General features: G+C 41.4%; 1 protein-coding gene across 1 annotated transcript; it reads left to right on the top strand.

Moving 5' to 3' along the window:
• The first annotated feature begins 1,903 nt into the window (after positions 1-1,903).
• cibar1 (CBY1 interacting BAR domain containing 1) lies at positions 1,904-7,252 on the top strand. Its single transcript, XM_072370909.1, has 9 exons — positions 1,904-2,189; positions 2,768-3,002; positions 3,123-3,191; positions 4,001-4,102; positions 4,318-4,323; positions 4,549-4,653; positions 4,901-5,014; positions 5,985-6,104; positions 6,813-7,252. The coding sequence occupies exons 1-9, from the start codon at positions 2,161-2,163 to the stop codon at positions 6,927-6,929; spliced, it is 897 nt and encodes a 298-aa protein (XP_072227010.1). The 5' UTR covers positions 1,904-2,160; the 3' UTR covers positions 6,930-7,252.
• The last annotated feature ends 3,483 nt before the right edge of the window (positions 7,253-10,735 follow it).

Genomic DNA, 10,735 nt, shown 5'->3' with positions numbered 1-10,735 from the left:
AATTTATTTGTACACAAACAATATAAGTTCCTTTTAGGATTAATTAAGGATATTTCATTCCTTTCTTCATTCATTCACTCATTAATTTATAGCACATTGGGGCCAGTAAAGAGGACCTTCATTGTGCTGTGTATGACAATATGCTTGTAAATAATGGAGTTCCGGCAAAATAATTCAACAGCACTGAATGTAATTTAGATGTACTACAAAAGGAATAACACATACCAGATTTCAATGTAAAAAACTAGTTACTATCTTCAAAGAGTATTATATGCTCCAGGTTTAATTACTGATCAGTCAAAGCAATAGGAATGTTCTACTCCAGGCATTACAAAAATCTAATCTATACCAGCATCAGCTGTATCAGACAGTATCAACCACGTTCCCCTGGGATTCCAGGCACACATCTCAATGCAATGACCGTGTTTTACATCTCCAATCTGTTACAGTGGGATATCCCCTGCTTCAATCCCATGGATGATTAAGCGTGATAATTAAGGTTTTTGGACATTTTCCACAGAGGAGCAGACATGGCAGCTGGTGACATTCATGCATTCCCAAACACAGAGTAGGAAATTACAATAAGTCCTCCATTTATTTCAGTGAACTCAAAGTCTGCTCTTGGCACCAGTTCAAATCCTCATTGTTTCAGTGCACCCTAATCTGTTTTGGGAATTAAAGGAACTAAAGGGAGCAGTAGAATATTTGGATTTGAATATTCAGAAATCAAACACATTTGATTTCTTGTTTGATATATATAGATATAGACATATAAAATGTGATATAGATAGATATAGATATCTATATCTATAAATCGATCTATAGATATAGATATAAATATGTATGATTTATTTTATATTTATGGAATAATGTTACAGACGTCATTCCAGTTTTGTTTATTTTTCCTCTTTTCTCGAATTTATATCTATTTATTTTTTCTTTCAAATATTTTTATTGCCCACTAGGGTCTTGATGAAACAAGCAAGCTCTTCCACAAAGGAAAAAGACGTAATTTAGATGACGGTCCAACTCTGTGAAAGATTATTCAGGGTAAATATTTTTCTCGGATTTGTATGTGAAAGTTATTCACGACTTGTTCACTAATGAGTTGGCAAACGCAATTTGTTTTCCAGACACGTTTCCGTCTTTCATTGCCCTTTGTCTTTTATAAAATGCATAGCTTACATGGAATTTAAAGAGGACAATTTTAAAAAGCAATAAGACTATAGTCAAGTTTGCGGAGTTTAATGTAAAGGTTCCATTACAGTAAAATCAGCCAAATTAATTCCCTCTTGAACTTTAAATCACAAACGTGTTTTCTGCCTTTTAACTAACTATAAAAAGAACCAGCAGCCCATTAACAGGTTACCTCCAATATCAACGTTTTCTTTTCCATGATCTCGATTGAAAACGGGATGAAGCTAAAGAAAGACAAAAGTGAAAGACAAACCAGATGCAATTGCAATTAGACGACGCATGCACTAAACTGTGATGTGGGTCTGTAGCACTGTAACTACAGCTGTTCAAACGTATTCCTCAACAAGTGCTGGTCCGGTGTAATCTTATCAAACTGTTCACATATGTCAAATCATGCAAATCATGTTAGTGTTATCGATGTTCGTAATTTTGAAAGGTAAAAGAAAAGATTGCAAAATGTGGATGATAGTGCTGTCACAGGCTGCTCACTCGCACGATCCTGTTCTCATATATATCCACACAAATCACAGCTAGTAGAGGTTTGTGAAAATAAACGAGCGTCGCCAGGAAAGTTGCGGCTGCAAAGACTTGTGGGACAGAATAATCTCCTTCTTTCATAAAGGACGGTGAGTTTCCTGTGCTGAAAGGAAAAATAAAGGAAGAAAGAAAGAATTTCATTTCCTTAGCATTTAGACGATCCGATTCAGCAATATATACTTTAGTTAGGAACATTCCGAAGCGAAAAGGACTGTTGAACAAGTGTCTCTTAAACACTTTTGTTGTTTAAGAGGCAAATAGTGGAAAAAGAAAAGACTCAATCTCCCAGAATGCAATTTTGAAGCGGAAACGCCTGGGAGCTCCATGGAAACGGCTGACTGGCGTGCTAATTGTTAGCTAGCCAACAAGGCGCGATTGAACGTTGTTTGCCACAGGATACATGCCAGTCACTGTGCGTTCGTTGAGATGAGTCGTACACCCGATGCGAGAGCCAGGTGAGAAATATCCTACATGTCACAAGGAATCTTCATTTACCTGCAGCTATGCTACGTGCTCGCTGAGATAACACAATTACGCTCGCAAAAAGTGTGAGTACACGGCTGAGTTAAGCTAGCTGTGAACCTCTGTCAACCTCTGTTTTCAAGCCCTAACCGTCTTCGCTCCTCGCGTACAGATATATAATCAGTGTGTTTAATCAAGGATTCAGTCAAATGCCTGTCTAAGTCAACCTACAGTGAGCGACTCTGTTTTCATTAACTGAAAGCATCTGTTAAAGATGCACAAAGGAAGCAACTAAACGTCAATTGAATAAGCTTAGTAACTGTGCCATTAATAGAATTTATGAGGAAATCTGTCAAACAATATACACCGTGTCCTATCCAGTCTGTGGATGTTTGTTGCACCAAAAATAAAACTGGACATTCAGTCCTACAAATGGAATCGCAGAAATTAGACTTTTATATATATATATATATATATATATCTTCCCCCTTTCATCTTAATAGAAATGCACTTGTGCGAACCACTATTCGAATATTTTGCTGCTGTGAGTGCAATCCCTTATCCTCTCTAGAGACAACCAGACAAGGAGGATCCAGGAGAATATCACCAATGTGGAGAAACACTTTGGAGAAATGTGCCAACTGTTTGCTGCCTATGTCCGCAAAACAGCCAGACTGCGAGACAAGGCAGACCTTCTGGTCCGGGAAATGGGCACGTATGCCGACACAGAGACGCCCGACCTGAAGAGGGGAATGAAGCAGTTTGCTGACCATGTCGCCAAGGTTCAAGACTACCGCCAAGCTGAGGTGAAACTCTAGAATTTCAGCACCATAAGCTTTGACTTCCATCTTATTTTCAAACTGACACCATCACAGTCTAAATTCTTATGATGAGCTTGAACCTAACGTGGAAGGTTTGCCTTACAGGTGGAGAGACTTGAAGCCAAAGTTATAGAGCCATTAAAAAGCTATGGAGCTGTTGTGAAACGTAAAAGGGTAGGTGTCATTGTTTCCCCCAGTTATGCTGACCCCTTTATTGATTCTAAATGAACTGCTGAGTTCTGCAGAGATTTGGCAATTATGTTGTCTAAATGAAAATGAGGGATCTGTGTCGCTACCAGTACATGTCCACAGGAGGGCAGTATTGTGTCAACGATAATTTCCCAATTTCAACATCGCTCTCTCTCTGTCAGTCCCTCTCTCTCTCTCCCTCCCCCCCTCCCCCTCCCAGCACTTTTCCTGCTCAGTGTTTAAATATTTTGTCCAGGATGAAAAGACATTCCACCGTTTCTTTGTGGCATTTGGAGCATTTTTCATTTTCTGCAGCACTATCCAGCATACCTGAAGTGGGTGTTTGCCTTATTTAGTGTCTAAAATATATATATGCCTTTTAAGTAGACTATATTTTGAAAACTGCAGGTTGATTTTTACACTTTTAAACCCACACGCTGCACCGGTTTTTAGTTGGATTATTTGTCCGTGATGTTTTAGGAATTGGGCAGATTTGGAATGATTATGATTCATCAGTTATTGCTCAGAAAGAGTTAGACTGACAAAATGTTATTAAATCTGGCTTAGTTAGGTATTTATTCATGGGGAATGTGAACCTGTCATTTGGCAGCTAGTGAACGGTTATTATACTGATGGTATAATGACCTGTATTGACAGAGGCATGTCTGAATGAAGCTGTGAGAAAAATCTTAACAAGAATACGTGATTAATGTTGCATATTTCAAGTTTGAAAATGGCTGTGATGGATTCTTATAATGACCACTGTGCCCTTGTGTGCCTGTGCATCCATGCAGGAGGATCTGAAGGCAACTCAGAGTGCCAGAGACCGAGAAGCCAAACAGATGGCTCAGCTTGAGAGGACCAGACTGAGAAACCCCTCAGACAGACAGATCATTGTATCCTTGCATTGTTTCTCCTCGGTTTTTAGATTTATTCTTTCAATAGCTGATGACTAAATAGGCCTCCGTGTTACAGCAGAAGTCCAAATGAGTAATCAATCAATCGATGCCAGCTTAGTTCACCAACCACACTTTCTTTTGTTCCGGATTCACTAGCAAAAGTAGAATAAGAACAAAGGATTTATGTTGTGTTTCCTTGACCAAACTTTCAGTCTCAGGTGTGTCCCGTGTCTTTGCAACTCTTTGCTGGTGACGTAACATATTTAGGAATTACTGTGCGCAGTTTACAGTTTTGATTTAGTTTTGATCCAAACTGTTAATTCCTAACGGGTGCATCACAGGTTGGCCACCAGCATGGAAAAGGAAACGGTTTTTGGCCTTGTTGCTTTGTGTCACTCTGACATGTTTTGTGGTGTGTTGCATATTCATTTGGCTGCCTCCAGGCTGAAAGTGAGCTTCAGAGAGCCACCATGGATGCCACACGCACCACCAAGCAGCTGGAGGAGACCATAGATGAGTTTGAGCGACAAAAGATCCAGGACATCAAGGTCTGCTGCGATGAGCTCTTCTGTCCACCACAAACTTGTTTGGAACAGTGAAATGAAACCCGACAGTGACGAATTTAGATTTATTCCTGTGAAATCAGCCCACACGCTACAGTTCTCCTGTTAAAGCCCTTATTATTGTTCATAATTTCACTACTCCTTTTCATATTGCTGTAATCGGGCAGTTGCGGTTCATTTGAACTCGGTTTGAGTCAGTTCAGTTTTGACGTGTGATCCTCGTCTTCTACAGAAAATCTTTGGTGAGTTTGTGACGGTGGAGATGTCATTCCATGCCAAGGCTTTGGAGGTCTACACTTTGGCCTTCCAAAGCATTCAAAGTGTGGATGAGGAGGCGGACCTGGAGGTAGGCTGATGCTCTGGTCAGATGTTTAGTCTTTTAGTTTTAGTGATATTGACGCACACACACACACACAGAAAGGATGGACATTTACTTTAGACATTGTACTTTCCACAAAAAGCCAGACTAGTTTAATTTACATCCTCTCGTCTTTATTTGTCCAATCCAAATGGTCATACGCACCGACTCACTGACTCATTGCAGATTCATATTCTGTAGTCCACACCCTTTGGCTCAACTTTGAAGTCACAGCAGTGGAGGCTGCACAGCTCTTTTTTACAATGTTTACCATCTGGTGAGAGGTTTGCTGTACTATTTTTAAGAGAGAATGCATGTTGTGAGGAAAACAAAGGATAGAAATTCACCAACCAGGTTTATCCTGCAGATGCCCTTGTGCTATTTTCCCCCACCCTCAACAGTTCATCTGTGCATTGTTTGTTTTTTTTTACTGAATCCTCTCCCTTCCATTCATGTTGAAGTGAAACTCATCACTCAGACAGGGCTGGTTTTTTTTTATGAGTCATAGTAGAAAGCATGGGAGATTGAATCATCTGAAACAGGCATTAGGACAATCCTGATCGAGAGATGTTTCTGTTTTCAGTGAAAACAACTGGTATGGGTGAAATGGCAGTGTTTTCCGTCAGACTCATACCCTCTGAGCTGCTTTGATTATATAAGCAGGTTTCCAGCCTAGATGCTGGCTCGTTGTATAAGTCCAACTTTGAGTAAGTGGCTTTGTGTCTTGTCCTGAAACCTATGTTGAACTGTAACATGAAATGCCTGAAATATGACCTATCTCTTAACTGTATTTATTCAGTCTTTGTTTGCTTTGTGAACTCAGTGTGAGCACACTGTGGGCTGATCCTTGGGAATCTGCCTTGCATTGTGTTTAAAGCCTCATGGGTGTGTGTAGAGACTGCTTCCATTCTCTTTTGCTACTGTGGAAAAGTATAGCGTCCCCTACTGTCTTTGGCAGGTGTTCAGGAGTTCGCTGCACCCCCCTGACTACCAGCCACGCTTAGACATAGTGCGAGCTAATTCCAAAACTTCCCTTGATCGGACTGGCTCTTTCCTGAGTACATCAGGAACCTTACAGGTAAGATGCAGACAGTGCTGAAATGCTCTAATACAAACACAAGAATATCCCTTAACAAAAAAAAAATCCCTTTTACTTAGTTTCTCTCTTGGCATTGCTTTTTACCCTCTTATTTCTGCTTCAGTTTTATTGTGATGATAAGAAAAAAGATTCCCTCCCTGTATTGAAACCAGGAGGCTTCCTCATACCAGTGTAGGCTGGTGCTTGATGACAGTAAGTCTTATCAGCTGTCCAAGTGATTATGCGTGGCATCTCACCATCCATCACTGAGTTTCAATCATGCATTTTCTCTTACATTACGAGTTAACCCAGCCAGCTGTCGGTTTCTCAAAAATTCAGGAGTGTTTGGTATTCTTGAGGAACTTTCTTCATGATGGTGTGTGTTCTGGTGTTGTGTCTATCCAGAGATGTCCAGATTGCTGCCCACACCTGTCACACAAGTGTGCTTCAAACGTTTCTTCCTTCATGTCAGGAGTACTCTCCTTCCATTAAGAGCCAGTTAAGAGGTTACAGACACACGGCGAGAAAAGTGAAGTGCAGACTCTGGAATGTGGCCTTGTGTCAGGGAGTGTTCACTCGTGTACATGTGTGACCTCTGCTAATAACCAACCACAGCTGCAGAGACAAACAAATGTTCTCGATTCCGCAGAAGTGCAAACTGCACTTAAGTGTTTTAGTTGCGTCGTGACTGTTAATTTGTTGTCACAGCAACAAAGAGCCTGCGATCGCCAGACAAGAAGGGAGGAGGACGAGGACGAGGATGAAGATGAGTCGGATGAGGAGGAGATAGATGAAGATGAAGAGGACACGGATGACGAACATTAAGCCCGTTAAACTATCGTACCTTTTTGTGGTTGCCTGTGCAAGACCAACATGACTAAGAAAGGTGTGTTAACTGTTTTACAAACGGAAGAGCTGTCATTGCCAACCCCCCCCCACACACACACACACACACACACACACACACACACGGGTGGTGCAGTATTGTAATGGTAACGTGTTGTAATGTTGTGATGTTTTAAAATTGTTACTTTCTGCAGTTGTCACTATATTTTTATACCGTACAAAGTCTCAAAATGCGCATCGTAGTAATCATTTGTTTGTTTGTTTGTTTTTTTTAAATAAAAAATGTACACTTGTATGCTTTGCATTGTTCCGATGAAACACTTCTCTATCACAAGAACACGGTGTACCCTCAGTCATTTTGCATAAAAAAAAAGCCCCCGGAGAGCTTGTTATTTTAGAAATTGTTCGGCGTGTGAATCAGTCCAAGTGACAGTAGTTATGTGACAACCACAGTTAAAAGTGACTCATCTCCACCACAGACTTGCAAAAATGGCACAAATGAAATCGGGAACATTTTGCACCACGCTGCCTGCGTGTATTTGTGTGAGTGTGGCTTGCAACAAGCCTCTGTGTATGCACATGGCACTTGATGAAGCCAATCATGTGCTCTGGTGTTACACTATGTGTTGTCTGCCACTGTTGATGCTGCTGCCGCTGTGTCTGCTGATGGCTCCTGTCTGTTCTGCATGAGTCATTCAGCACATTCTTCATTCCTGAGCTGCCCGTGTTATAGTGAATTCTTTTCTGCCTCTGTTTTCATGCAGATCTGTTGAACAAAGCCACAACATATACACACTTGCACGTATTAAACTACTATTATTTGACTTTTCTGTGTATTTGTAATAAATATGAGGGCTACCAAAACCTCTCTTAATGCAATATTTATTATCTCAGTGACTCTGAGATAAAAGCTGCGTAGGTTGCATGTCATGAAAGCACTGCAACAGCACCTTAATGCATAGAAAGGTTAATGCGTATGCAAACAGTCATACTAGCAGGCACTCACGTACTGGTTTAACTTTGGTGTACTGAATGGCCTGTGTTGATATGAGTCATCACCTGTTTGCGTGTGATCGTGTGAGGAGGTGAGTCAGACAGCTTTTCCAATCAGATAAACCTTACAGCTCCACTCCCCAAATGGCAGCAGAAGAATGACTTGTGACAGAAATGGGTCTGAAAGGAACAAAAAGAAAAAAGATTAGAGCAGTGAATACAGGGCCAGTCTGAGAGTCAAAGGTACCAAAGGAGGCAAGAGGTAACTATGACTCACTGACTTGACACTTTGTCTGAAAAACAAACTCATGAAAACAGCGATAGGACATAGGAGCAGCGGTAGTGGGGAAATCAGCAGCAGCTATGAGAGGTCATTCACGCCTCCTGGTCCTTATCATTGACTCCTGACTCATCGGCCTTCAGCGTCATGCCACTCCTATCAAATCAAATGCCTGCAGCACACATCAGCCGCTGCTTATGAAGTGTCTTTCCCTCTAGGTTCATGCCGCTGATCTCACTTTGCCAGAAGCCTTCTTGCATGCCGCAGAATTTTCATCTGAACATCATATTAAACTGCTGCAATTCCTTCAAAGGCCGCCCAGCACCTGTCTTCCATGGTAGCCATAAAATCCAACATCTGGCACCAGGAGTTAAAAAAAAAAAAAAAGATCAACTACATTTTTCTGAAAGCTTATAGAATGCCCACCTTTGAATTGGTGTGTCACCTCCCTTAAGAACCACCAGAGGGCGATGTTTCAAACTATTTCTCCTTCGGCCTGTTCAACTTATGAATCCGTAATATGGAGACATTGTGTTCTTTTCACCCTGTGGGTAGCTGCAGTGTATATGCTTCTCCTCAGGGAAACTGATTTTGAAAGCTTCTGAATCTAGCTTTGAACGGAAATCCAAAATCATAAAGATGTGGCATGCATTTTTAGGTCATAAAACCTGACTTCATGACTGATTCATTTTGGTCTGCACCTTTATCATTGTTTTTTTTTTGTGTGTGTGTGTTTGTTTGTTTTGCAACAATACAATAGAGTCTTTTTGATGCAAACTGGCAACCATCATATTAAAACAAGGCAGGTTTTGTATCTACTTATCTGTCAGTTTTGTACTGTGAGGCAGGTGGAGAGTCATATTCCACCTCCAAGGCTGACACAGATTGACATGTTTAGTACAACCCTTTCCATATTTTTTTATGATTCTAGCCTTTGCACATTCTTCTGTGAGATCATATAGGGAACTGATTCATAGGTCATCTCTAATAGAGTCAGTGTCTGTGGTGTAGAAGCCTGTTATTGCCTCGCCTATAGATCTGGCACACAAAATGAGAAGGATTTCCTCCTCTCTCCCTCTGACTCATCTGCAGTCAACCCCAATGATGGGTGTGCATTGCTCTGTCTGTGTGCATGTGTTTGTGTGCGCTTGAATGAAGCAGAAAAAGCGTGTAAAGTGAGTGTATTATTTGTATTTTCGTAAGTATTCCTCCTCATTCATAATCTTGCCAAAATATTCGGTCAGAGGAAACTTTGTGTGTGTGGATGTGCAGTATATCCGTATGTGACCATTAGTGAATGCGTGCAACAGTGTACAGTTGTTTGGAATATTAAATACAGTGCCGTGCTGGCGGCTGTTATAAAATCCAGAGGCAGCATAGCCGGAGTGTGACTCACACACTGACTCACTGACAGCTCTGCTATGGCGTGTGTATGTTTCTGTTCATGTGTGTGTGTGAGTGTCTCAGACTCTGTGTTGGCTCTGGCAGACCTGCTGTGTGCTGCTGGTGTTCCAGGAACTCTGAACCCTGCCACGCTCTCGGGAGTTCACACCAGCAAATGTGGTTAAAGATCTAGGAATGAAGGTGTGTGTTTTCCTGTAGCAGCAAATGTGTTATGCATGTGACACATTCAGACAAAAAGATATGCCTCACCATCATCCATGATATCTGCAGTTGAATTTCCTGTGTTACCACCGGGTCCCTTAGCTACTGACCACATGCAGTTCAAGTAATCCTAAGAGCTTCATGACAATCTATACGGACATGCAGTTCAAGTATTTGAGACTGCACAGACTGAACATACCAAGCAAAATGTACAAGCAGCAGGAGATCGACATGGATGTGTCTTTAGAGGTGAAACTTTGCAAGAAAGTCACTGTTGAGCCATTACATGCTCATATATGAGAAGTTTGTCAGTCACAGCTTTCCCAAGAGTTAGCATGTATTGAACTGCACGTGTCTGCAGCCTCCCAATCTTTTTGCACACGCAGTCACAGAAACCACGTACCCAGCCTTATACAATCAATTTATAACTACCAATTGACCAAATATTCATGCTTCAGGACTGTGGCGGGAAACCCAAGTGGGATGTCAAACTCTGCGTCTGGGCTCCTCGTTTTATTTAAGCCTGAGACCAGACACTCATCAGAGGGTGCTAATTTCTGCTGCTTATATCCAGCTCCCTCATTCTATTAGTCAAAACTTGAACTCATTCACTTGGGGCAACTGTTCTTGCTCAATCAAGAGCAGACAATTCATCCCTATCCAGCTAGGATGTCTCATGGTCTCAATCTTGGAGGCACTAACTGCTATCCCTGTTACTTCACGGTCAGCTGAAAACTCTACCAGGGCATGTATAAAGCAAAAAAGAAAAAGTTCTAATTGTTAACAAAAGCTATGTATACATGCTTCCAATCACAGGTTTGCCTTTACACAGAGACAAGACCTCAAGATGCCCCATGATGTCTTGATAACACGTGTACAGCTGGAGCTCATCCTCCTATGTCCCTGA

Source organism: Leuresthes tenuis, unplaced genomic scaffold (genome assembly GCF_036924035.1).
Source record: "Leuresthes tenuis unplaced genomic scaffold, fLeuTen1.0.hap1 SCAF_18, whole genome shotgun sequence".
Classification (NCBI taxonomy): Eukaryota; Metazoa; Chordata; class Actinopteri; order Atheriniformes; family Atherinopsidae; genus Leuresthes; species Leuresthes tenuis.
The sequence above is the reverse complement of the archived record's forward strand: the minus strand, read 5'-3'. Positions and strand labels throughout refer to the sequence as shown.

Coding starts and splice junctions, on each gene's coding strand:
- cibar1 (XM_072370909.1), top strand. CDS start 2,161: ATGAGTCGTACACCCGATGCGAGAGCCAG. Junction 5,015..5,984: donor ATGAGGAGGCGGACCTGGAG/GTAGGCTGATGC, acceptor TGTCTTTGGCAG/GTGTTCAGGAGTTCGCTGCA. Junction 6,105..6,812: donor GTACATCAGGAACCTTACAG/GTAAGATGCAGA, acceptor TTGTTGTCACAG/CAACAAAGAGCCTGCGATCG.